This window comes from Catharus ustulatus, chromosome 3 (genome assembly GCF_009819885.2).
Source record: "Catharus ustulatus isolate bCatUst1 chromosome 3, bCatUst1.pri.v2, whole genome shotgun sequence".
NCBI lineage: Eukaryota > Metazoa > Chordata > Aves > Passeriformes > Turdidae > Catharus > Catharus ustulatus.
The window spans coordinates 59,844,771-59,872,699 of record NC_046223.1 but is presented as its reverse complement, the minus strand read 5'-3'; the positions used below and the strand labels follow the sequence as shown (position 1 = coordinate 59,872,699).

The following is a 27,929-nucleotide window of genomic DNA, read 5'->3' as shown; positions in this document are numbered from 1 at the left end:
ATTGAATAAAAGCATATGGTCACTTAATCCAACTAAAAGCTTCCAATCAGTGGAGCACTACCTTTGGCTTCAGTAAACTCTAGATCAGAACCTTAAACTTCAACTGTGGGCCAATGATATTTTGCAAATTTTCAAACTACTGGCTTGCAAATTCTGTTTTAAAAAAGAGACAATAACCAATTCACTTTGGTTTACCCATCTCAAAAATGATATATTTTATATAACTATTATTTCTGTAATTCAATAAATATTATTCAATTCAATAATGCATAATATTTGAGTATTGGCAGGTCTAGTGAAATGCAGGTCATATAGCAGCAAAAATGTGTGTTGAATTACTTGACTGGGTCAGAGGGCATGTGCCACCATCTGCTCTGCACCACTACACTTGAACTTCATCTTAATGTGTCTGTTTTTGTGCAGGAATAGGGATTTAATTCTAATGAGGAAAGTTTAGAGTAAAAACTATCTTAGAATAACAAGGAATCTTGCAGCAAAAGTGCACAATTGTAATGACTACACTCCAAAACTGACTGAAAGGAAAGCAAGAAAGAAAATCAGATTAATCATTGAACATGATCCTAAAAAAGCATTAAACCTGTTAGATTTTACTACAGCATACAAATTTAAATGAAGGGTAGGAAACAGTAGCTGGAAAATGTTATCAGAATGGAGTCCTGTTTTTCTGAACAACTGCAACAACAAAACCAACCTGCTTTTCTTACATTTACATATGCAAGCAAGTTTCTTTAATATAAAGTTTTCTCTGATACAAAAAAAAAGATGGAAAGCCATTAGCTTACATATTTACTCAAATGCAGAAAAAATAATCTGTTCTGCAAATGTTTTTAGCTCAGCTTCCCAATGTTCCATCTTCTTTAATCTACTGTAAACTCTAGGGAAAGCCTTTTTCCCTAGATAAATGAGAAGATCTCCCCTTTGCATGAATTTCTTGCTAAGTGCACGCTACACTATAAGACAAACGGAGGTTTTCCAGTCAAATACTTTAATGGAAGTCTCTTTCAAATTTGCTATCAAAAATTAGGTTTCAGATAATACCAGGAAATGAAGATACGTTGAATATACTGGCCTTTGAAAATCAAATGAAAAAAGATAGAGCAAACTATTGAAAACTAAGTCTTAATAAATGTCTCCCCAGTTCATCCTGGAAGGAAGAATTATGAAGCTAAGCTTGTCTTGATTCTGGTCCTTGAACAAATTATATGTGATATGGAACTCTATGAAAATTATTCCAGTCCAACACTTAATTCACTTATCTTTATCTTCCTGCTGTATTATGCAGGACTATATACGCTATATTATGCAGACTATATCTCACCATACATGAGAGTATAGCACGCTTTTAAATCAAATGCAACAAGATATACACAAGAGAAGACTGAATGTGCAGCCTTGAGGATTTAAGAAAATCATCCATTCTACAATGCAGCATAAGTGTTAGAACACTTCCTTTCTGTCCAAGGCCTTAAAAACAATATAAAAACCTTTTTAATAAGAGATATTAAAAATGAAGTTTTAAGTCAAAGCAGGAAGTTTCATTCCTCACCTTGATGGCAGGGAAGCTGAATTCAGGTGAGCCATAAAAAATTGCCCATCCAAAGTAGAGACAAAACCAGAGTTTTAACGACCTTTCTGCCACTAGCTCTCAAGTATTATTTAAATCACTAAATGGCCCAAGGAGGAAAAAAAGGCACAACATTGTAACAGAAATGGGAAGCAATCAGCTAAAAAGTGAGGAATAGTGATTCAAGCACAACTGTTACCAGGTAAAGTACACTATCCCATGAAAAATAATTCTACAACAGGCAGACATAAGACTACCAACAGAACACAATGAAGCAATCATTTTTTTTGAAATGCATGCTGTGGGAAATCATTGCTAAATACCTTTACAACAACGAGCAAAGTTGGCTAAGATAGCCAACCATGAATTTACTTATTTTTCACAACAGGCTATGCTTTCTTCATGCATAAACCACAGCATTATCAAAGACACAGTTTGATACTACTGTGGATTGAGTAAAACAAAGAGTTAAAACATTCCGTCACAATAAAGATGCCTACATAATTTTTGCCAGGCTTAAACAAACATGATTTGCATTTTCTTTTTTGTGTTAGGACAGCTCTATGCAAATTATGCAAATACATATTTTCAGTGCAACTAGTTTTCACATTAAAAGCGAATTGCATGAGACAAAAAATAGAACACTCTAAGATTTGACAAGGTGGCAAAAGTAATTTCTCTTTTCCTAAGAATGCAATTTCATGACCTTTCAATCAATACAATCAACATTTTCACATATACTTCCAAGCCAAATGACATTTGTTGGCTCTGTATTACTTCTGAATCTCTTAGTTTCAAATTTCTCTTGTGAAAGCTTGTCTCTAGGACACTGCTTTTAAAGACAGTTTAGAAGCATTATGATTCTTCAGAATTTAAAAGGTGAATCTGAAATAAAAAAAAAACCCACAACACAATCTGATTTTTTTTTTTAAAGTAAGAAGAAAATACCTAGGCAATATGCTTAAAGTAGGAATATGGCACTACAGTTTTTAAATTTGCAATCTAAGTTTGAATCAAGTTTACATCTTTGTAAAAGTACGATCATTTCTTTGATAGCAGCACTAAAAAGACTCAAACGAAAGCTGGGATTCTACTATGGTAGGGTCCTGCAATCACTTAGAGATAATCTATTCTGCTCTTACATAGCTCTAAACTAAGCAGAAAAGCCAAACACGGCTAAAATGAGATATTATCCACACACAGATGCAAAACTGAAACAGATTTACTTCGCTTGTATCAAGCAAGTATGTTCCACTGATGCTTCCTACAGTTCTCTTACTTGTCTACCTGGCAATATCTTGGCAATATGGTTTCCTTTTAACTTGAGTGCTCAGCTGTTTTTCCCTATACAGGTCCCAAAGTGACCAGATTTACATACAAATGAAAACTGACACTAACAGGGGCTTGATCCTACAGTTCAGTCACTGTCTACAGATGTTAAATCTCACTACGAAGTAATTATGTCTATTCAGTTCCTTAGGTCTGCCAGAGTCCTGCACTTCAATTATACGTTATTCCAAACACTTTATTCCCTTTTTTTTTTTCTGTCTTTAAAAAAAATGTTAAGGAGAAATTAAGATTGCTATAAACACTTGGAATAGTAAGATTCTTTGATTTAGCTACAAGGAATACTAAAATCTTTGCACAAGACACAAAACAGTTAAATAAAGGCTTGGTTATACACTAGACTTAGCCATTACACACACAGAGAACGACCTTTCCTGGATTGGATAAAATTGGCATTTCAGTCTAAGAACATGCCTAGATAAACACATTCTAGCAGAAATGGGCAATGTCACCACCAATAACAGTAAGTAGATCTGTATTATTCAGTAATAGCCAAGTAGGTTACTACATAAACTGTGACCTCATGTTACGGTTAGTGCTACCAACAAACTTATGACCAGGGAAAAAAAATCCATTACTTCAGTAGTTAATTTTAAAATAGCTTCTTTTTTGTGCAAATGAAAGATGGATGTAACTTGTCCCTCATAAACAATACAAATATAGTTTTCCTTTTATTTTTCTAGTATGGAAAATAAGACACCAGAAAATCTTCTAACTCACATTTTGTCAAATAAATTTACAAACCTATTCCTTTGTACCTGCTGGTAAAGGACATTAGGACATTATGACTCTAAAAAGAGTAAAGAGCTTCTGGTAATCATGCAACCACTCAGAGGTGTTTAACCCCACCTACCACACACACCATACACTGCCTCCAGTCTCCCCTGTATTTGGTTATACTCTAAGCTTCATCTTGTATATAATTCTTTAACTCTCAGCTATAGTCTCTTGCTGTTTGATCCATGACCCATTTCCTTTCTGCACCCAACACAGAGTCATTGAGTTGGCAAAGACCTCCAAGATCATTGAGTCCAGAATTTGAACAAACACCACCTTGTCAGCTAAGCCACAGCACTATGTGCCAAATCCAGACATTTCCTGAACATTTCAAGGAATCATGACTACACCACCTCTCTGGACAGATGTTCTAATGCTTAACCACCCTTTCAGTGAAGAAATTCGTTCTGATTTCCAACCTGAACCTCTTCTGATGCATCTTGTGGCCTTTTCCTCTTGTCCTGCCACTTGCTGCCCAGGAGAAGAGGCCAATCCCCGCCTTGCCACAACCTCCTTTCAGGCAGGAAGAATGTTCTTCATGTTGCAAGAAGTTCTATCACAGCCCCGATAAAAATTACCAAAGTTGTCAACAATGTTATAAATTGACTCAGTGCCCATTTATGGTATTTTTCTCTAATTAAAAGTTTCTAATAAAAACTGCTTTCTTAACATCTTGGTTGTTGAGAAACAAGCCAGTTGGCAGAAGGAGAAGTAATTTGCTGGGTTTTAACATGAATGAATCCAGCTTCCTCTGCTTTAATACTATTTGAATAAATATAGCAGTACTCAGATAGCCCTGTTTAACTTTGCTCAGCAGGGACAAAACAAACACTGAGTTATTAAACTTTGTAACTTTAGCAACATTTATGACAAGAAAGGTAATATGGTAAGACTGGAAACAAAATTAAAGAACCAATCAGTAAAACCCATACACAGTAAAAATGCTTAATCAGTAAGTAACTCCTCCTTAACTGTACAGATTTTCATGGCAAGAAAGCTAATATGGAAAACTGAAAACAAAATTAAAGAACCAGCCAATAAAATCCTCACACAGTAAAAAATTCTTAACACCATCTTATTTTGCCCTCTGATAAAATTATCATAATGGTGTATTTTTGTGCTTAAAATGAATACAATTCATTTTCTGGCTGGTATACCATTTATAAAAAACATAACCCACTGAGAAACATACAGTGCTGAAAGAGGTCATGGTTTGACTCTAAGCCAGGCAAAACCAGCACACACATCTATTTTAACTGTGTTGTGTTAAAATTCACCTGGTGGTTCCTAAAAATGAAGAATGTATTTTTAAAAAATCTTATTAGGCAAAAAATCTACTGACACAGAGAAATGTAACATATTATAAGAACCTGGCCTGCTTTTTAAGATTTTTCAGAGTGCAGGGGAGAGGAAATCAAGCAAGCAAAGCATCACAGAAAAAAATCTGCTATTTGTTCAACTTTTTCTAACACACGTAACTTTATTAAACCTAGAAAATATAATGAATTGCCAAAAAAAATTCATCACAATTTCTAAAACCTTACTTTATAATGAAACATTTCTTAAAGACAAAGTAAAATTCTAGCAAAACTATCATATGCTATAAAGTATTTTATCTATATAAAGCTTCTAGCAATAATTCAGCCATTTCATATAAACAATCAGTTTTTGAAATCACGGTGATTCAACAGAATCTGCATGGCAAATACAAAAGAGCTTTATAAAAACTATTTTTACATAGTAAATGAAAAGCACAGGTTTACAGGGTATCAGATACATCATGGCTTATAAAATACATCCTTAGAATCTGCAGCTGGGAGTACCTTTGTGTAAACTAATAATTGCAATAAAACTTTTTAGAGTAAGAGCATTTCCTAGCATTCTAAAGACGAATACAGGAATAGGGAAAAGCCTACATCACTATTAAAAAACCCACCTATTTAATTTAAAAGCTCTCATCCAGTGAGATGCATTGCGCAGGTCATATGAAAAATGACTGCCCATATCACAGGATGGCGTTCTCTACTAGTATGATAAAAAACTAAAAAAGAGGTTCCAAAAATACTTCACATTTCTTATACATATGATAAGATAGAATACCAGTACCTTTCCCGGTAGTTTGTAGATAAAAAATTTGTATTGTAGGCATGATCAAGTGAAACAGCTATTTCAGCCTTTAGAGGCACTGCAGCATTATCTCGTACTAGGCCAAGAATATTCACAGAATAGGCAGTGTTTTAAAAAGAGTCCTCAGTACCTCATGTACTATAAACTCTGGTTTTCCATCTCCAGGTAGAAGTTGTAGTAAGTTACTCTAGAACTCTCATCTTCCACATCTGCACTAAAGCCCAGAAGTCAAGTACGAAATTTCAGAATTTGCCAAAACTAAGGTGAACCAGAGGACAGATTCTTATGAGACTGAAAATGGTAGCACAAAAAAAATACAAACAACTTGGGCATCCAGCTCTGCCTCTAGGTCTTTGTTGAAGACAAAAACACAAGTTTGTCTTCTTCCACTTGATGGCTCAGTATCATGTTTATGTGTTCCCCAAAAGGATTGCACATTTTTTTCTTAATAGCGGTGGCCTTAAATTCTGTTCTACTTTAACACAAAAAGACGTATTTTGATGTCCACTAAATTCTAAATGGAGACCATCTGAAAAGACTAAACAGTATAGTATTTGATGTATATTACACCAAAGCATCATTTATGAATATATATTACAGATATACAGCTCAGTGATGGAAGTTCAGTACATTTCATGCAATCCAAGACACAGGCTCCTGGATTCTCTTACAGTACTTACTTCTTTATTAATTATGCCACAGTAATAAATATACTCAAAGGACAAAAAACAAATAGTTGTAAGCATTTCTGTACATAGGAAAGAGTATTTTACATTCTACTTGCCTAACATCACATTTAATATGTTAAGTATCCACATTTTGGTAACCACTTTGACAACCTTTTAATAACGCTTTTCAGAAATACATCATGAAGTAAGGACTGGAAAAGGTAATCATACTTTAACTTAGAAGCACTCATATATTGAGAGATAAAACAGTCAACATGCAATTGATTCCAAGACTAGTACTACAGAGTATAGACAGATGCTATTCCTAAGTGCTACAAAGGCATCAAACATCTAAAGGCCCCATTTCAGAGCTAGAATACCATATCTTCAAAGAAAACTCTTCTCTCCGTACCTACACAACATATATCACTTGTTATGGATAGTTATAAATGGGTTTTTTCACTGCTAGATGAAAGTGAAATTTACAAAACATAAATAGTAACATTGAATGAAAAACACTTATGAGCACTTCCAAGAGCCAGAGATGAGTCAAATATTTTCCTATCAAAAACTTCCATGAATAGAATCATACATTAGCATTGTTCCTTGAGGTAGAGATAAATAATAACTGCTGCCAAGATTCACTACTCTGTGTGGTACAGAAGCTAATTCTGCATTCTGCTTTCATACAGAAATTAATTTTTACCTTTTGTATCAAAAGTTCTTAGCTTTTGTGAACTGCTAAAGCTTTAGCACAATAGTCAACTCCTGGTCCTAATTTCTCAGCTAATTAGAATGGCAATGCTGCAGAAGAGAAGAAAAGAAACTTAATCTATCATTCATTAAGGTTCATGTTTAGGTAAAAAGAAGAAAAACAGGAAAATAAAAAAACTGTTCATTCTAACAGGACCTGGAAAGGGGGCACGGGTTATAAGGCAAAGAACCCAAGGTAATACAGGATAAGAGTATTCTCTCTATCTAACTTAACCCAAATTTTAATGTATTGACGTCACATTTTCCAATCCTGTATCTAAGTCACAGAACTCCAAACTCTACACTTTAAAGTTAGTTTTAAATCTAGTGGTTAAGCTTGTAAGTTGACACATGTTAAAACCAGAGACCCCATGTTGGCATATTTGCTGTCTGTGTGTTCCAGCACCTTTGTCTCATAAAACATGACTCCAGGTGCAATCTTAGGCCAGGTCTACAAGGTATGCTGCCATCATGCTTGTCCCAACATGGTATTTCCTACATGTCTGTGACAAGGGCATGCAAACATGAGCTGAAGACCAGGACTACTCTGCACTGTGGCAGCCTCACCTCAAATGCTGGGGGCAGTTTTGGGTGCCACAACACAAGAAAGACATTAAACTATTAGAGAGTGTCCAAAGGACAGAAACAAAGATGGTGAAGGGGCTGAAGGGGAAGCTGTATGAGGAGTGGCTGTGGTCACTTGGTCTGTTCAGCCTGGAGGAGGTGACTGAAGTGAGACCCCACACTGCATTACAACTTCCTCATGAGGGGAAGGGAAGGAGCAGGGACTGACCGGTGACAGGACCTGAGGGAATGGTCTAAAGTTGTGTTAGGGGAGGTTTAGGTTGAGTATCAGCAAAAGATTTTTCACCCAGAGGGTGGCTGGGCACTGGAACAGGCTCCCCAGGGAAGTGGTGACAGCACCAGTGTGACAGAGTTCAAGAAGTGTGTGAACGATGCTCTTGGGCACATGGTGTGACTCTTGGGGTTGGTGCTGTACAGCGTCAGGACTTGGACTTGATCTCTGGAGGTTCCTTCCAATTCAACATATTCTTTGATTCTGTGAAATACATACACGGTAACACCTGTGTTCTCAACTGGATTTTTAATGTTCCAACTTGACCACAGGGCAACAAGCCACCTTTTGTGTGGTTTCCTAAAGTCATCTTTCTCCATTTTCACTTGTCTGTTCCCAGAAATATTAGCACATTCTCACACATGTGGCTGAATGGCAACTTAAGAGTTCTACTTTGACAAACACTTTAGCAAACCATTCATGTGAGTGTGCATTCTAATAAGCCTTCCAGAAAAGCCTGCACTTACAAACATGCATAATTTTCATATGAAAAAGGGAATTACACACACATTAAAATCTAATTTCCAATTCCAAAGTAGTAGGAATTTTAAATTTTAATGTTTTATATTTTACTCTGGGGTTGTCCAAAATGTGGTAAATCAGGCAGGCAATACTGCAGCCACATGCAAAAAATGATCTTATCCCTGCTTGAAAAGTATCTACCACTCTCCCCTGAGTCTCATGTTGGATCACTGAAAAGATTAGCATCAAGACTCCTTTCAAAGTAATCTCCTCCCCAATACCTCAGTGGTTCATAAAGCCCTGCAAGGAAGCACTCTCAGTGTTGACAATCACTACTGTTATGTGACACATACCAAACTGGATGTGGATTCTTTCAACCACCATCCTGTACAGTTTGGAAACTCACACAGTGAGAGGACTCAGATGAAATTTTTAACATCTTCCACACAGGTAGAGGGCTTGGAGGATGCTGTCAAAAACAAAGGTCATTACTCTGCTCACTGCGGACTTACTCATCCCAAACTAGTCAGTGGAAATCTAGGGTTACAAAACTCCAGTGGCTGAAAGCTATTATGTCAAACACAGTTGTAGGCTTATCTATTTCATCTAGTCACACTGTAACATGGAACTTCTACATGCTAAATCTGCTAATCCAGAACCACTGGTTAATCTGGGAGCAAACAGTTGCAATGATAAAGACTCTCATAAACTCTCTAACCTCATCTTTTTCATCATATGACCAGACATCCAGAAAAAAAAATTTATCGTGGAGTATCTTCCTGGAGTACTTGTCCCAGACAGAAGGCTACATGCTCTGTTCTCTCCATGTTGTGCCTTTCCCTGATAAACAATACCAAGTGAGGCAGCAGCACTCACTTTATAGGTGAGCAGGAACAGAATGAGCATTAAGTAGAAACAAGATTCGCCTCCTTGTGTCAGATCACCTGTAATTGAAAGGCAGAAACAGCATGCTACTGTTATCCATGACAGCTACCATGTGGTACTTCATGAAGGGGTTCACTGGAAGTTCACAAATCTGTGGTCTGTGTGAAGGTCTGTGGGACAGCTTTCTTCCAGTTTCAAAGTTTAGGCCTAATGGAGATGCCAAAGTCAAGGAACCAGACTAAATCTAATCCAAAGTAAAACCCCTAAAGCATGATGACAGTAGTTATAGCAACCTCAGCAACAACTGCTTTCATCTACTCATCTGCTTTTGTGATTCACTACTTATTAATGCAGACAAAACCTAAAGCTACATTAAAAAAAACCTACACGTACTCAAAAGCACTTCAAAATGAAAAACAGTAAATGCAAACTCAAATGTGGTTCATGTCATTGTGCAAAGTAATTATAACTCCACAGTGCTATTTAGGAACATTCTGTATCCTTGTTGAATGCAAAATTGTCTCAAGTTGGGGAATTTAATTTAATTAAATTTATTGCCAATTACAAAAGCTTTAATTACCAATTTGGGTATTGAGAAACAAGACAAATAGTAAAACACCCAACCAACGAAAAACTTTTCATCCCTCTTTGTCTGTCTCCACTTCAGGAACCTCTTTTTTCTCCTTTCTAATCCCCAGTCTCCTTGCTTTTGACATGACATTACACTCAATCCTTTTGGAAAGGCAATGGAAGGGTGAGACAGTAGAGTGAGGTTAGTGCATAGTAACTTGTCTTTTTGACTCTTCTTTTTTTTTTTTTGCTCTTTGCAACTGCTTTAGTATCAATCCTCCACCAGACAACATCCCCTTGGGGACTGTACCTGTCCAGTATGGATTCTTCCATTGTTTGCAACCCCTTCGGAGGCATACCACCATCTGTGGGGTTTTTTTTAATGTCCTTGTGTATCTCATCTTTCCCTTCAAGCCTACTCTGTTTTTTCCCCTGTATTTCCACTTCTGACCTGTTTTATCTCTCTTGCATCACCTTCGTGCCCCTCTCTGTGTCTTCTTTCACGACTCCTCACATCCCTCCTCCTGTAGCTTCACTTGTGCCCCCTGACACATTTTCCTTTGCATTTCTCCTCTGCTGTGGTGTTTCCTGTCTCTAGTAGGCTCTGACCTTTCTTAAGTCTGTCTTCTCAGAGGTGCCATACTCTTTTTGGTTCCAGTTTTAGTTGTGCAGTGGGTCCATATTGTCCTTTACTGAGCTGAAACAGCTGTGCCCAGCACAGGGCATGCCCTCCTCTCAACCCTGCAGCTCCCTAAAACCCCTACTATTTACGCCACATACAATTTTCAAGGTGGATAGGAATCTCGGCCATAATGATCTATGGATCCCTGATTTCACATAAATGGACAAACAGCAATGGGCACTAGCACAAAAAATCCCTTGTCATCAGTACCTGAAAAACAAAATTAAGTTTTTTATGACTGCTCTTTTCTTGAGAACTACATACACCTGCAATTAGTATAACTAAGAGATGTATTTATTTCTAAACACCAGATGCCATGACAACACATATGTGTTTTATTAAGTATACCAGTTACAGAATATGGGAAGACTATATGCATCTGAAATTAATTAAATTTGACTTACCATAACAGAATCAAGTTTTTGTTTCACCTTCTGCATTCTCATTGATGCTCTTGCAACATTGACAAACTGATCTGCTGGAGACATCACAGGAATTTCAGAAAAACTGCTTAAGAAGTGTGGCCCTCTTGGTGCAGCTGTGGTAAGTGATGAACTGAGATCTCTTACAAGTTCAGCTTCCTGTTGTGCAACTGTAGAAATAACCAGTATTAAGGTCTCAGGTAAAGGTTTACATTGCCATGGGAAAAAAATTGAAGGATCACAGTCATTTTGCCAGCCACATCTTCAGTTAAACACCATCAGAAACTGCACCAATAGTGCTATTGGGAAAACCTGTAAGTGATATGAAATTTCCCCCTTACTACCCCATTTTCTCCCTATTTCTTCTGAGCACAATATCTCACGTCAGTTGTGTTCAGTAATCTCTCATACAGAACTGGTATTTTTGTATTGCTTATAAACAGTAGTATTCCTCATGCAGTAATACTGGCATTGGGTGGGGGAAAAGAGTGGGAAGAGAAAGGAATTTTTCCAAAGGCAATAAAGTTATAAAGCCTGCACTGAGTTCAAGTCTGTGACATTTCACTTTTTTTCCAGCCTAGTTCAAGTGAGTTTATGGTGCCTGAACAATATTTCATAAATTGACAGACATATTATAGAGGCACAGGACACAATGACTGACAAGTTGACTTCTGCAATTTTTTGTACTATGGTCTCAAGCCAACAAAGGTTAAAAGAATTCTTTGTGGAAATTCTGCCCAGGATATTAATAAAACTGTTGATGTATCTAAAACGCGTGATGTTGGAGTCTTAAAAATTGTGTTAGTGACTAAAATTAGTATTACTATATGTTTAACTCTTTCCATGCTGTGGCAGTATGACTATTTTCTGAAAGCAGAAAGAGTGCTTTTAACCATAAAGGAACAAAAAGATAGTAACCAACGACACAAAAGAAGACATCAACCTATGCAAAATCTCACTATCAGCAGTTAAGAAATCAGAAGACAAAAAACTACCACTGTGCTGTGTAATCTCTAAATGTGTTTGCACACATATATATATTTCAAACTACTACACTAAGTTTTTCAATGCTCACCGTCTGCTCAACAATTAAAAAATTCCGAAGAAACTCTTCACCTCCCAAAAATTTGATCATTTTTTTAAATACCAATATGCTACTTAATTGAAGTACAGCACTGAATATTGAATGCAAAGTTATTCCACTTAATGTTCCTGCAAAAGTCAACCAATTCAACAATAACCTACACTAAGATTTTATATGAGTAATCCTATTACTACATTTTACTTTAAAAGCCAGTGTATAAAGACAGGATTAGCTTTACAGATCTACAAACGTAATTCCAACAAAAAAATTACTGCATCATTCATATTAACACATTAACTCTCTACATGAAAATGTCCTTAATTGAACACAAGTATCACAAAAGCCTGCAGAGGACAATCTGAATCTTATTCTGTATACCAAAAATTCAAAGATATGTATAAATACCAATATTCAAAGTTAGCATTTATTACTATCTTCTATAACATGGGGAATAAATATATCTGACATAATGAAATCACAGCTATAACAGTTTTTTATTAGAAGTCTATACACTCTCATTTATTTCTATACAGCTCCTCAACATTATTTTGCAACATAGCTGGCACAAACTACTCAGATTCCAATTAAGCTACTAATTAGTTTCCCAAATAATTGTATTTTCTAGCTCCATAATCCACCTTGATATTGCAAAAAGGGCTTTTGTATGATGCTGCCTATATATGATCAAGCACTACAAAAAGACTTGAGGGACCTCTGGTGATTCTGGTTAGGCCAAAACCCTTGCTTAAAGCAGTATCACATAGAAGAGATTGTGTAGGATCATGTTCAATTCAGTTTTGGTATCTCCCAGAAAAAAAGATACAGATTATCATCAAATGAGTGTTTTCTTTTTCTCTCAGAAAAAGTACAAATACTAAAAAATTGCTTCTAAAAATGAAATACGTACTTACAAGTGAGTATCAAGAAAATTTGTACTGTACCTTTATAATCATAAATGTATACAAGTATTGGATGGTTTTGACCAAAGGCACAAAAAGACACCATATGTTCATGTGGATGAAAGGCAACATCACGAAGTGGAGATGTGAAGGAGAGGTCAGAATATATGGCTACCTGATCTCCTGCAGAAGTGAAATAAGTTTATTAATGCCATGGAAAAATATTTGAAACATTTGATACAGCAAAACAACAGTTGGTTAAATATTGTATTACTGCAGTGTTTTCCACTGTAAATACATGTTCTTCAGTAAATGTCCTGATTGAAAAGTAGTATTTTGGCATGAGACAAAGGAAATATTGCATGCTTTTAAGTTATTCAGTAAGTCAGAGAAGTTAGTGCTGTTGCAATAGCTGCAGGAAATGCCAGAGAAGGATGCACCAGGTTAGATGAGTTCTCTTGTTCTGATAAGCACGTTCTGGAAAGGTGGCGTTCCACAGTATTTGTTTGTGCTTGCATTGTATAAAGATAGCATCTTACTTGTGGATTTCAGCTATATAATACTGATAACAGGAGTGAAAGTTGAGCAGAGAATTATTAAAAAATATAAATAAAATTAGCTCTTCAGCTGATGGCACTATAAATGCAAATACAGTGTAAACAGAAGTCAAAATCCAATAAAAACATACTAATAATGAAGTTCCTCCTTCCTTTTATTATTTTTTTAATGTTTTCAGGCAAATTATGTAGTGGCAGAGATGCAAGCTAATGTAGTTGGAAACATGGAAAGAAATTCAAAACAGAACTGCTAGTTATCTGCCAGTTTCAAAATATTTACTTTTTTATTTTAAAAAAATTACATAGATTACAATTACAGACAGACTATAACGTCATCAAATCCAACATGCTAGTCTGCTCCTTTCTCATTTTTTGTCTCTTTTACCTCCTGTACAAGAAACTCTACTCTACATTTTTGTCACGTTTTTTCTGAAAGATTTTGGTAGCTATTTTGAAACTCCTTGGCTTGGGGACTAATTCACAGAGAAACCTTATCTACCACACAAAAATATTCAGTCTCTGACCACCTACCACAGAGATGAAGTGGTTCTGAACACAAGCCTGATTCTCAAATCTAAACAACTCAACAGAAAAACTTACCTGACCTAAAAAATTTTTGTGCATGCCATCTTCAGATCCTCACCACAGTATAGCGTCACAGTGTACAAAAAACTGAGCCTCAGGTGCTCCAGTCATTCTGGATATTACAAACATTACCTCCATTAACTTCCTCCAGAGAATTAAATCTCAGAGATTAATAACAGCTATTTAAAAGGTGGAGCTAAACTTTCAGAATTTAAGGAGGTCTCACTGAAGTTTTATTCCATATTAAAAGTGTTTCAATAAAACTTGAAAAAATCCTTTCCCCCTCAGCTTTTACAATTTGGCTTAAGCCCATAAAATAATTAGTTACCTGTTTCTGGATTCCAAACATAAGCCTTTCCATCTTCACTTCCTGAAAACAGGAACGTACCACATGGTGTTAAGGTGCTGTGAATCTTTTCTCTGTAATTTGTGGTACCTACATATTTCTTGGTCGCCAAGCTAAAGAAAGTTTGCAAATATAAAAGATACATTCAGCATAAACATTGTAACTTTTTAAGCGAAGGTTCCCACTCTATTCCTCAGAAAAATCAGTACACCTTGCATCCCAAATAGATATGTAAGCACACACTTTTTGCAGAGTGCAGTATTTATTTACCCTTTATTTTCCCTAACCTTCCTAATGCACCTGACAGTACAGATGAAAATGTACATCCTTGTCTTTCAGCAGAAAAAGGAAATCCTCAGATCTAGAGAACAGATAGAGATGCGGTAATTTGCATTATCTTGATCCTGGGCTTTGCAAAAAACAGGGAAATTGGCACAATTACTCCAAGTTCTGTCAGGAAAGTTTTCATTATTCTTGTTGAGCTTGAATGATTAATTTTATGCAGCAGTCTCTTCAGTTTTTCAGACTAATGACTCCTTGGTTGGAAAACTAGCAGTAGAATCAACAAATTTCAGACATAAATGTTGATTTATTATTAATATGTTTAATATTATTTTGCAACTTAGGTGTCCTAATCTTTTTTCAGTGAAACACTATTGGTCAGCACAAGTAATAATGATCTACTGTCAGTCTGTAGGCATCACGTAGGAGAGAATCCACAAAAGGATGGAAAGAAGCATAAATCAGCTTGTAAGAGGCTATTTTAAACATGAGGCATAGCCTGGAAAAAGATACCAAAGTTCAGCATGGAAACTAAACCAGTAGAAGTACTACAATGCAGAATTTGATGCAAGAAGAACAGCAATAAGCCACCATAGCTCTCAAGGACAGAAGACAGCATTATAATATGTTTGTTACTGAAAAAACAATGGAGGTATGCTGGGAGAAGTTCAGTGCATTTAATATGACAGGAAAATAATTTTAAACAATATTTAAAATAAATATACTGTAGATGAAATTCTATTTGGCAAGTAAGAGAAAATGAAGCTTTAATGATCTCAGTGCAAGACCACATTAGCCTAAATAAGAGTTTTAGCTGTATGAATAAAAAAGATAGTATCTCTGAGATGTCATTAGAAAAGCCCTGCAAGATGTAAAACTAACCTTCATACGAAACCCTAAGGTGAGGACTGAACCAAAACCAAATCCCCGATCACATACCTAAGTGACAGGACAGCGGCATTATCCAAGAAGATCAAAAAAGCAAGTTTTTGAAAGAAGAAAGTTAAGAGCAACCAGTTGTCAATCAAAGTGAATTGTGCTCATCTGTGACCTCCACCCCCTCTTTTCTCATGCAGGGAATGAACAGTTAATGCTGACGTGTAAAATTATCATTGCTGGATATCTGACCCTGTGGTTTATTGATAGATTTAAGTCAATGTAACTGTGGGCTGTGGTCAAAGTAGCAGTCTGGTGGTGTCCTCTCCACCCTTATTTTCCCAGGCTCTCCCTCATTTCTTCTCTAGTGTTTGGGCAGCTATCAGATGAGTTTGACCAGATAGTTGATTAAAATGAAAATTAATCATTTGTATTTGTAGGCTAATTTTTAGTTGGATCAGCTCACTGATCTGACTTACCCCACATCAAAAGATCTCTAGAGATGATAAAAAAGAAATGCTAGGAATACACGGCCGAAGGTGTGGGAGATTGCAGGAGATGGTATGTCCTATTTGCTTAAAATAATTGTGAAATTGCACCCCATATTAAACTCTTTCTTAGACACTAATATGCTTGCCCATCTTTCCCTCTCACATTAAAACTCTCTGCACCTTTCAGAAAGAGGAGCAACAGAAGAACACTGCCTCAAAAACAACAGGTTCCCTCTTAATCCATCATTTTCATGCTTCGACTGAGTGAACAGTTTAGCTTCTAGCATGGTCATTATAATTTATCATTTACAGTAAAAGAGAAAAGTTCACCATAACACAGTAGAGACCTCAGCTAGTTCAAACATTCAGTCCAGTACAATAACAGAAATTGCTTAGTTTGGAAAAGACCTTCAAGATCATGAAGTCTAACTGTTACATAGCACTGTCCCATCCACTACTAAGCCACGCACCTAAGGGCCACATCCACACCTCTTTTAAATACCTCCAGGGATTTTCTGTGTGGTGAGGGCCAGAAATAAACCTATGAAATTAAGTATGAAACATTTTAGAAAAGTTGTTCATATCTTTAATGTGACTTTCCAGAACAGAATGTTTAAGTGCATCTTATCAACGTATGTAAGTGATTGGTGAGAGACACTGCTCACTCCCACACAATGAAAGGAGAAGAGGGAATGGACATAAATTGAAACATAGCTAATTATGTTTAAAACAAGAAAAAGGTCTTTGATTTTGAGGGTGAATGAACACTAAAACATGTTGTTCACAGAAGCTATAAAATCTTCATCTTTCAAGATATTAAAAACCAAATTGTATAAAAGCTCTGAGTAGCATGCTGTTGTGATTTGATTATCAGTCATTCTCCAACATCAAACTTAAGTGAGTCTATAATCGCCTAGCTTTTTATTTTTGCCCTTAAAAGATCATGCTTATACCAATTAAGAATGAGAAAATCATCAAAAACTGCAAAACTATCCTACAGCCTGTTTAATAAACCATGACATATACATCATTTCATCTTTTAGTATTTATGTTGACAATCATCTTCCATTTTATCATGAAAATATCCTTCTCACAGTCTTAAAAATGCAAAGCACACAAATGCTACCACTTCCAAGTTCTTTTCATGCCCAGATCGTACTCTAAAAGGGATTTCAATCTTTAGAAGACTAACATTGTCTTCTTCGTGCTACTTTAGACTCCCAAGTAATCTAGCAATTTTTAGATATTCTATTCTAAAATACTTACTCAGTATCAGCCAAAAGGTCTGTAACACAGCAGTGTTTTGAAACCATTTCCTAACCCTAACACTTATATCCTTGATTATTAGACATCTTTTTTCTCCCCAACTACACAACTAATACCTTTGTGGTATTTTATTTCCCCATGTAAATTTTAAAGCATAAAGGAAATACACATTTGTCACCAAAAATACTAACATTCTGAGATCCATAATTCTCAGGGTACTGTCTTTGGCATGGATTAATAAATGCCTTCCATTCGGATGCACTTCCAAATGATTTATTGGTGTTCCTTTAATATCATTTTCTTTTATTTCCTACAGAAGGATGGAAAATAAAGAAAATTATATAAATTCGTGTTTTTAAACTCATGTTTTTACATATTATTGCCCATTTTTCTCTTGCATTATTATTTTTTTGCTCAATTCATTTTATTTGGTTAAGGAAAAAGTTTGTTCCTACATTAAGACATTATATACTAGACATCAGCTTTTTACAACCATGAGGCAGATTCTGAATATTAGGGCCCTAAGGTATGTACAAAGGTGTTTGTTAAGGCCTGTGGTTTACTTTATTTTTGTCTCTAGAGAACAAAGTATTTACCTGTTAAAACAGTGCTATCAAACCTCAAGCATTTTCATGTTTTATATAGAAAAAAAAATTTACAGAATCCTAGAATATCCTTAGTTGCAAGGGTCCCACTATGAACATCAAAGACCAACTCTTGGCCCTACACAGGACAGCACCAAGAATCACACCACATGCCTTGAGAGTTCAAACACTTCTTGAATTTTCTCAGGCTTGGTGGTGTGATCAATTCCCTCAGGGGCCTGTTCCAGTGCCCAACCCAATTAAGTTGCAAAACAATTTTTAAAAATTAAGTCAGGGAATCACTGCACATTGTAGAAGTTCTTCTATACCAATTTTTGCAGTTAAACAAAAGGTAATATATTTAAAAAAATTAATTCAAATCAGATTACTAGATTTAGAACAGTTCACATAAAAATTACAATGCTAGTTTAAGAAATTTGTTTACCTTATTGATCTTCCAGTGTTGAAAAAGTTGTGGAGAACTTCCTTTGACAGGTGTATCCCAAACTATTATCAGTCCTGAACTATCTCCTGAGAACATGTGGTATCCTGAGAAATAATGTCTCATAAGTAAAATACCACCCAAAAAACAATAATAGAAAACAAGAAAAAAAATCTTTTGTTCTCTCATTTTTCTGAATAGGCAAATACCAATTCTTCCGTCTCTTTTGCCATAATATACTCATTGTAAATGCATTTTGCTCCCATTGCATGACATAAGCTAATACCATAAATCTGGATGTAGCATATACATTAAATACTGAGGTGTAGTATATATTTTTAATTTTTTTTCATTTTTATTCATATTCTAAAATCAGCAAAAAGTGAGCATTTACAGCTCAAAGAGCTTCATATGATAGCTCAATGCTTACTTATACATTTACAAAGAGAACCTTGAACTAGAACAAATAGTGTTTTCCAACACCTCTTCTTTAAGCACAAATATTTATTTTTTATAAAAATATAGCTTTCCTCTTTGTAGTACCTACTCAAGTGACTAAACTGAACTACTTATTAATGATGCCACTAAAACTAGAAAAAGTCAAACTTTAATCTTCACCTATCTTTAACTCCTCCACTAGTTCATATCAGTACGACATTCCCTCTCAGCTGTTAACCTACCAGTTAACACGTCTCACAATGGTCAAACCTGTGTCCTTTTCCCTGCGTGTTTCCTATTCTCTGTCAATATTGAAAACACATCTCCAATTTAGTGCTAAAATTCTCACAATCTAACTACTACTGCCCCATTTTCTTTATTACAGAGTCATAAATAGATTTGGGTTGAAAGGAACCTTAAAAATCATCTAGTTCTGACCTCCCTGAAATGGGGAGGGACACCTTCCACTAGAACAAAGCTCAAACCAACATGACAGCCACAATCTCTCTGGGCAAACTGTCCCAGTTTAAGCACTCTCCCAGTAAATAATTTCTTCCTAAGAAGAACAGACTGCCTCCATGAAGTAAAGAAAAGTAGTAACACTCAAGCTGGTCTTCAACTGGAAAGACAGCTATTTGTAAAATATTAACTACATACCTTGTGCATCAAAACAAAGTGTATTGATGAAACTTTTATGGCCATCAAGCTCCTGCAGCAGCTGCCCATGGATTTCTTTCACGTTTGCATTCCAGATTCTAATCACTGAGTCGTAACATCCTGTCACAACCAACAAGTCAGCAACTGGGTGGTACTTGGCAGTGTAGACAAATGAAGGATGAGGGAAAACTCTCACTGCAGACGCTGCCTTCATTTCTATTTTCCACATTCTAAACGGAAACAAAGTTAGAATTTCTACTGTACAAAGCAGTCACATACACAGGTTTAACTGATGCCATATTTTGTGCTACTGGTTCTAGAGGCAAATGCTTGCAAACACTTAACAATACCTGTTCATTCCAGCAAATTGTTCCACCTCTATTTAGTCTTTTAATAGGGTACTTTCTAACAAGAATTAAGAAAAATTTACTATGCGGTCTTCAAGGCAAATTAGTGACTACTTACTCACTTAATGGATATATTTCTCATTTTAAAATACTCATAAAGAATTCCATGGAATGAATTAGTTTCTTTCTTTCAGGAGTTACAACCAAATTAAGTTCTTCTGAGGTATCATTCTTTTAAAGCAATATTAGAACAAAAAAAGCCATGGAGGAACACGTAGGCCCACTAAATATAACCAAAATCCCAGAAAATTTTAGAATAATAATTGCCAATTACACAGTGATCATGATCTCAAGGATGATTACATCACATAAATTTCCTTCTTACTATTAATCTATTCCCTATCCTTTGCCATTCATAAACTGTAAGATCAGATTTTTCTTAGTGTTTTCTATTTGATGGTATGCATTTTATTAGTGAGCCTTCCCCAAAGATGAATCCACAAAGAATAAACAGTACCTGGATCACTAAATACAGGTGGGCAGCACATTACACACAGTATTCAGTTACAAAATGTTATTGAATTGTTTTAGTGGAATCCCTCCAGGTGAGACAACCACTTCTGCTGGCTATTGAAGAATTCTAAGTTTACTCAGAGGTGACTTAATAACAAAATCGCAACCCTTTTGAGTACAGCAATTAATTTGCAATCTGATGCAGAAAGGTCACGAGAAGTTTGCCTATCTTTTAGAATGTTTTTAATCTAACAAAATAAAAATTAATTTATTGCTCACAAATAATGTGGGAGTAAATCTTGGGAAGGCTTGAGGATAACATAGAACACTATATGAAGAAGAATTCATGTAAGTTCATGAATTAACTTCATGTTGCCTTAGAATTCAGTATGAGATAATCCAAATAATAAACTGATAATGACTTCAAAGCTGTGGGGTGCTGAGACTTTTTAAGGAGCTGAAGGCAACTCACAACAAATACAGGAACTAATAACTTGTACAGCGACTGCACATAAGACACAGAGAATGAGGCACACCACTGCAGTTTCAACTTACTGCCACAAATTCAAGAAGGCTGAGAAACAGCTCAGTCTTCTTATAGGCAATATGAAAGACTGAAATTTATATTTACCTCAATATAAAAAATTCTTACTTAATCCACTCCCAAATTTAAAAAAAATGTGCTGAACTCTCAACACACATTTTATGCCTACATACAAGCAGCAAAAAACCCCCTAAAACAGTTCCACATATACAATATATCATTTAACAATTCTTCTGGCATTTCAATTATGCAATTGCCTGCAGCATTACTGAGCTGCATAACAGAAAAAATAGACAAGGATCTGGAGGGCTAAAAAAGCCCAAAAAGTTCTATAAAAACCAATGAAATTGCTCACAATAAAATTGTACAGTGCCCCAGTGATATCTCCATGTGTATCTACAACTTTGAGAGTTTTGGGTTTTAAATCTGAACAGATCAATACTTTAACATTTATACTGCTGGGAAGAACACTTTAACTGTAGAGGATTAGATTTAGGAAATAACAGTATCAAAATTAATTTACAGCAATTTAAGCTGAATTACTTTACTAAGTGTAAAAAACCAAAAGAACACCACCAACGTACATATATACAGTGTGGTAAATTTACACAAATAACTTGAATCCTAAATTTTCAATTTCCTGCCTAGTGTTCAGCTATGCAAAGTTGATACTGCATTCATAGTAGGGAAATTTCTCCAGGAACAGAATATTACAACTGTCTCAGTGTCTTCTTGAAATATAAACTCCTTTAGTTTTTTACTGTGCTGTAGATTTAGACACTAGAGTATTTGGAAAAGCTCTGGTTTCAAATAGAATTAAATTATAAACAGTAAATACAGTTAAGTGATTCACCAATCACAATTTTTATATTATTTTAGTCACATGGTAACCAAATCTTTAATTAAAACATTACAGCACAGTTTGTAGTAAAACACTGAATTAGACCACTTTCTTTTCAACTTCTGATGGTATCTGCCAGAACATTTCATCATACTGACCTGACAGTGCAGTCAGAGGAAGCAGTAAGAAGGTACTGATTGTCTTTTGACCAACAAAGATCATACACTATGTTAAGGTGACCATAAAATTCTCTCAGAAACTGTCCAGAAGGAATTTCATACACTAGGGAAGTTGAAATAAAAGAAATGTTTTGTAAGTATTTGCAGTCAAACAGATGTAGCTACTAGAGCCAAAGTTTAGTCTCATCTTAGGCTGATTTTCTGCTAGCATAAATCAACTAATTTTCTTTATCTTCTCATTTTGAGGTAACAGGATGAAATAATTGCGAGACATGAACAGACAGCAAGCATCTACTTCCATCTAGTGGCTCACACATGTCACAAATGTCTTGCCCCTTAAGAAACACTTTATTTGCACTAAATTATTAGAACCCAATTAAGATTATATTGGGGTTTTTTTTTTTAATTTTGACAAATAATTGACTAATCTTAGAAACATTTTAACACTGAGATAATTTTCTGGGGCTGTGTAATAAATGAATCTAGATTTACTATTCCTTGCATTTAAACACTTACTCTGCATACACTTAAAATACTGCTCCCTCTAAATCTCAAAACTTTTATGCAAGGTTTAAGAACAATGTAGTTGAAGCTACTGTGATGAAGCAATCAAAAATTTGAATTATAAGGAATGTTTTTACTTTGACTGGACTGGACCATGGAAGACAGCAGCTTCTAGTAGTCTGTCTGGAGATGGTAGCATTCTGGTATCTAACTTTCGAGACAGGTTAGGAGAAAAACTTACATGAAAACTGTATGAGGTGGAGGCTTAAAATGTTATTTTCCTTAAAACATTATCATCAGAAACTATGTTCCTTTTGCAAACTGATTTAGTATTTCCATTAGGCATCTGGGCAAAAATTGTGTCATTTCATACCATTGAACTATGTATATGTAACCATGTAGGAAAAGCCAATTCCAGCCCTATCAACACAGAAAGAGCATTTCCCTCAATGCTCTTTAATGCACAGAACAATCTTCTAATCACAACTACAAACCAGAAACTCTAAAGAAGTACAACTTAAAAATTAACTTCCCTTACTCTTCAATTTCCAAATACATGGATTATAAGCAAAAAGCCAAAATGTATTTCAACTTACAAGCAATGGGATAGCCATTTCTTCCTGCACATGCTGCTGCCAGTGTTCTCCCATCATGAGAGAAGCGGATACAGAAGCAGCCCATATCTCCACCTCGCAGGGAAAACAGGTGCTTGTTGGGAATGCGGCAAGCCTGGCTTTTCAGGGAACAATTGGTAGGAATATTAACTATCCAATGCGTGGAACACAATCTTACTTCCTGGCATGTGGGAGTTCTAAAAGGCTAGTAACACCTTAATGGCATTCCAATGTAAAATTCAACATATTATAAACAGAGACAGTATTGCAGCACAACCTAGGCTCCATGAATGTGTATCTCTCTGCCCCATCATTACAAACAACCAGCAAGTTTAAAAAAACCTTAAAAAAATTTAATTGAAATAAATTCCTTAATCTCAAGAAATGCTTAATAATGCCTACCATCAATGATGTAAGCTGTGGAGCTAGACGGTAAGTCAAGCTTGTTTAAGGAGTCTAAGCACAACTTTCAGTAAACTAATGACTGCAGTGTGAACTCAGAAACCCAAACACAGGCACTCAAACCTTTGGTCTTCCACCAAGTCACTTTAAGATTCCTCACCTATATTTAAATATCTGACTTTTAAAGACAGAACCAGAGATGAACATCTCAAAAAACGGAACTGGTATTTTAGACAGACTCCTTTCCTTTTTCCCAACACATTACCTCTTTTGGACCCAATGGCATTTTCTCCAAAACTAAATTTTAAGTTTAAGGTGAAAGGCAATATCCACAGTAGTTATGTGATTCTTTAATGCAAGTTCGTTCTGTCATAGTTTAAAAACGTCTTCAACAAACACAAAGTCAAGAAAATATATTTCTAATCAAGCTGAAATCTGAGAACTGCCCTCCTGTCTTATTTCCATTACCCAAATAACCCTACACTTTCAAATTCTTAGAGAATTCTGCAGATAAAAATACCCGACTGTTCTGGTGAAAAACTGATTAAATCACCCATATTTCTAAGGTTAAGCCTACTCTACTATCTATGAGAGCTTCTAATGTTTTGTTTAATATCTTTGTTAATTATTTTAATTAATTACTTGCTTCATAATTCTTATTCGAATATTTTAATATTTAAATTACATATTAATATTTAAAATTTAAATTTAATAGATATTTAATATAATTTAAATATTTTAATTCTTTTTATTTAAAATTCAAAGAAAAATTATTCACCTGTCCAGGCAATCTTGACCATTTAAATGGCTCCTTTTTCTCCTCTGAAGAAGGTTCACGTCCTTCTCTCTGGAGCTCTGACAGTGCTATATTACTTTGTTCCTGTTGAACAGCTGCCATAGAGTGAAAAGAAGGACCAACCTTAAGGCAAACAAAACTAAGTATCAGGAAAAAAATATTTTTAAAGTGATCAATGTAATTTCTAAAAAGGTTAAAAAGTACTTTTAATTTAAATGTCTTGCATTTTTATATCTGGAACACAGAGATAGGCAAAGTTTAATACATGGAAACTGCATTGCAATGTCATTTAAAGTGACCAGGAAGTCGGAAAGTAATCCAAGCTTCCAAAGTTGTGTCAATCAAATGGTATCACAATTTTTTTCAAATAACCGATAATATCCTATTTTAGTAGCTCTCAAGGTCAGTGAAAATTAGAATTACTCCACTACTGTATTGCACTGTACTACTGAGAAGGTGCACATCTCACTAGGCTTCCACAGACCACCCTTCATAGTACAAAAGTGAGCAAAAGAAAGTATTATTACAGGTCTAAATACAAATGGGAAATTATAAAATAGAAAAATATTGTGCTTGCATTAGAGAAAATGCCATATTTATCTTGAATCAAATCTCAGCACATATCAGTGTAAACCTATTTTTAAAGAAGCCTCCATTTGTGAAAAAAAATACCGCTCAATACAGCTAGAGGGTGCAGGGAAGCAAAGTTTAGTAACTTGCATCTTTTATCAAAGAATTTATACACCTGTGTGAGTTCAGTGACTTTAAAAATGGCATTTCTGCTAATAAGAAGGAACGTTATTCTTGAAGAAAGTACTCCGAAAGTTTTCTGACTGTCAGTGGCAAAATGTTCAAAGTCGTAGGTAGAAAAGTATGCCTGTTTTTCAAAGATACCTATGAAGGGTTGAGTTTGAAGCACCGATCTTGAGATGTAACATTCTTACTATGTATTTTATATACTGCATGTAAGCACAGCTTTTATATACATGCACACAAACACAGACTCACATGCTCCACCTAGGTACTAGTTCCTACAGAAAAGTCTGCAGATTTGCAAATATATTTATACATAATGTATTTAACTTACATGATCTGGTAGTTTTAGGCCTTTTACAGTTACATATAAAGTCGACGGATAACGATTTCTAGGATATTTTGCCCACCAGTCATAAACCTCAACAACATTTAAATGTGACTTGGTCCTTGAAGGTGGGTAATATAACTGCAGACGAAGTTTTCCACCAACGTTTAGAACTCCATTTGCACCAACAAGCTGGAAGGGTGATTAAAAAGAGGAAAGAGGAAGAAAAATTAACACAGAAGTAATTGATAATTTTTAGTATCTTAACTAACAGTATAAACTTTTTAAATCCATTTCCCATTGCAGAAATATACTAACTCTAAAAGTGATAATGAACAAAGCATGTATTTAATCCCTCCAGGATCAAACAATGAAGATTAAATATTAAATGGCAGTCTAGTTTCACAAGATGTTTCCCAGCAGTAATATCTTATGAAAGAGGGAAGACCTCTGCAATACCTTTTTATTTTTTTTTCTTTTTTCTTTTCTACTACTTGCTAAAATTAATCATATCTCAAAGGACTGTCAATCCACAAACAGCTTCTTCCAAATCTGTCCTCTGAATGCTGCAATGGAGGGCATTGGTAAGGCTTTGGTTCAGCGCAGTAGATATAGCAATGTAGTAACCTCTCCAACTTCAGAAGAGACAGAGTCCTCTCTGCTGAAGTGAAGAATAACAGAAGTACCTACTGCCATTAACACTGATCAGCGCTGAATCGGGACACTTCTGCTTTGGCTGATACAGATGAAACAATAATGCAGGCAGATGCAGTAAGAATGAAGGACAAGTAACAATTTTATTCATATTCATGAGCTGAAAAATCGCCCTTTGCTCTGTTCAGGAGTAGGCTGTACTGAATGCCTGCAGGCACAGTTCCTACCAGCTCTGCTAACAGTCATGGGATAGCAGACCCTGATCCTGGTTTTTAACTTGGGCAGAGCTCAGAATAATCTCTGAACTGAATTGCTGTGGAGGCTCCCGTCCCTTCACCTATATTTGCAGTCCATTATCCTGTCCTGTATTTCTCACATTTCCTCAATGTTGTGGACTGCTCAATGGTCGGCAACTACTATCACACACAGGCATAGGTGTAAATAAACAATCTTCAGAGAAACTGAAGTTTGTCAGCTCTCAAAGAACTAATTGACACATTCAAGTCTCTCCTAAAAGGGTAGAAAGGTACATATGCGCTGGCTAAATTACCCATACATAACATTTGGTACATTTGTATCTCAATTGCCACAGCATTTCAAACTCTGCAACTGAAAATGAGAAGCATTCTACAATTAAGTTAGGGAGTCTTTTCAAAGACTGGACAACTGAAAATACCACTACAATACAGAACAGTTGTGGTGCAGAAATTAGTACATTTGTCATTTTCTTCACAATTGCATAAACGTAAAAAAACCTCCTGTACTTTATGAACAAACAAAAAAAATCTTACACATTCTATACTTCCTTGAAAAACACATATTCTTTAATGTCAAGCCTGTTACTGTGATTTCATGGAGTGGAAGAAGAGGAAAAGGAGACAACAGCCAAGTAAATGAGGAGGCTTTTTTTCTATCTCTGCTGCTGAAAATATTTTTAAATGCTTTCCTACTTAGTACAGTTAGAGATTTTCAGATAAAAGGACTTCTGAATTTTGTTTCTTCATTTAAATATTTACATTTAAATATTTACAGTACCTTTAGAAATGCCCAACAAATTTTTCGGTAATGACCTTCCTGAATTTTTACATCAGAGCTGGCTCTCAGTTCACGCACACTTGGAGAATCAAGGACCTAGAAGTATCAGCAGGAATATAAATGTAGTTCTAATGAATGTATACTTCATGGTAATTTAAAAAAAACTACTGAAAATATGCTTGGTCAATTCTCTAAATTAAATAGATTTAAATTTCAAGATATTACAAAACCAGTGTTTCTTCCACACAAGTTAAAAATTAGAAATAACAGGTCCTTATGCATTTATCTGATGACTATTTATGACCTCCATTTAAAAACAACAGAAGTCTAGTCTTAAAAAAACTTATTCTTGCTCCCCTTATGTCTCAATAAAAGAGGAAAAAAAAGTGTCATTTTCTTAATAATTCAGAAATCATTTAGATCACAAATCTGACAGCTAAAACCAGCTGCACATTAATCTAGATGGGAAATGGCAGTCAAAAAGTTAGGGTTTTTTTCCTAGCTTTGCCAGTTTTGTCCTCAAATCAGTCATAGAACAATCTGGGTTGGAAGCAACCTTCAAAGATCACAGAGTTCTGAGCCATGGGTTTGGACATCTTTCACTACAGGCTGCTCAAAGCCTCATCCAACTTGGCCCTGAACACTTCCAGGGATGCCTATGAGTCTTCATTTTTCTGTCAGGGACCTGAATTTTCCCATATTTCACTACTCCTGGAAGTTTATATGCTATACAAAAAACCCTTAGAATAATACATTTTTCAAACTTATGTTTCATAAA

At 35.4% G+C, this 27,929-nt stretch overlaps 1 protein-coding gene across 4 annotated transcripts in view; it reads right to left on the bottom strand.

The window, feature by feature from the left end:
* The window catches only part of AHI1 (Abelson helper integration site 1), a 91,883-nt gene that overhangs the window by 48,142 nt on the left and 15,812 nt on the right, over nucleotides 1-27,929 (bottom strand). For all 4 annotated transcript variants that reach the window (XM_033056446.1, XM_033056447.1, XM_033056448.1 and 1 more), the window contains exons 8-18: nucleotides 27,152-27,247; nucleotides 25,469-25,654; nucleotides 24,364-24,504; nucleotides 23,166-23,298; nucleotides 22,045-22,168; nucleotides 19,642-19,871; nucleotides 18,550-18,653; nucleotides 17,712-17,830; nucleotides 14,588-14,718; nucleotides 13,160-13,300; nucleotides 11,117-11,304 (exon numbers count right to left, since the gene is read on the bottom strand). In XM_033056446.1, coding sequence (XP_032912337.1) covers nucleotides 11,117-11,304; nucleotides 13,160-13,300; nucleotides 14,588-14,718; nucleotides 17,712-17,830; nucleotides 18,550-18,653; nucleotides 19,642-19,871; nucleotides 22,045-22,168; nucleotides 23,166-23,298; nucleotides 24,364-24,504; nucleotides 25,469-25,654; nucleotides 27,152-27,247 — 1,593 coding nt within the window. The remainder of the gene's footprint in view (nucleotides 1-11,116; nucleotides 11,305-13,159; nucleotides 13,301-14,587; nucleotides 14,719-17,711; nucleotides 17,831-18,549; nucleotides 18,654-19,641; nucleotides 19,872-22,044; nucleotides 22,169-23,165; nucleotides 23,299-24,363; nucleotides 24,505-25,468; nucleotides 25,655-27,151; nucleotides 27,248-27,929) is intronic.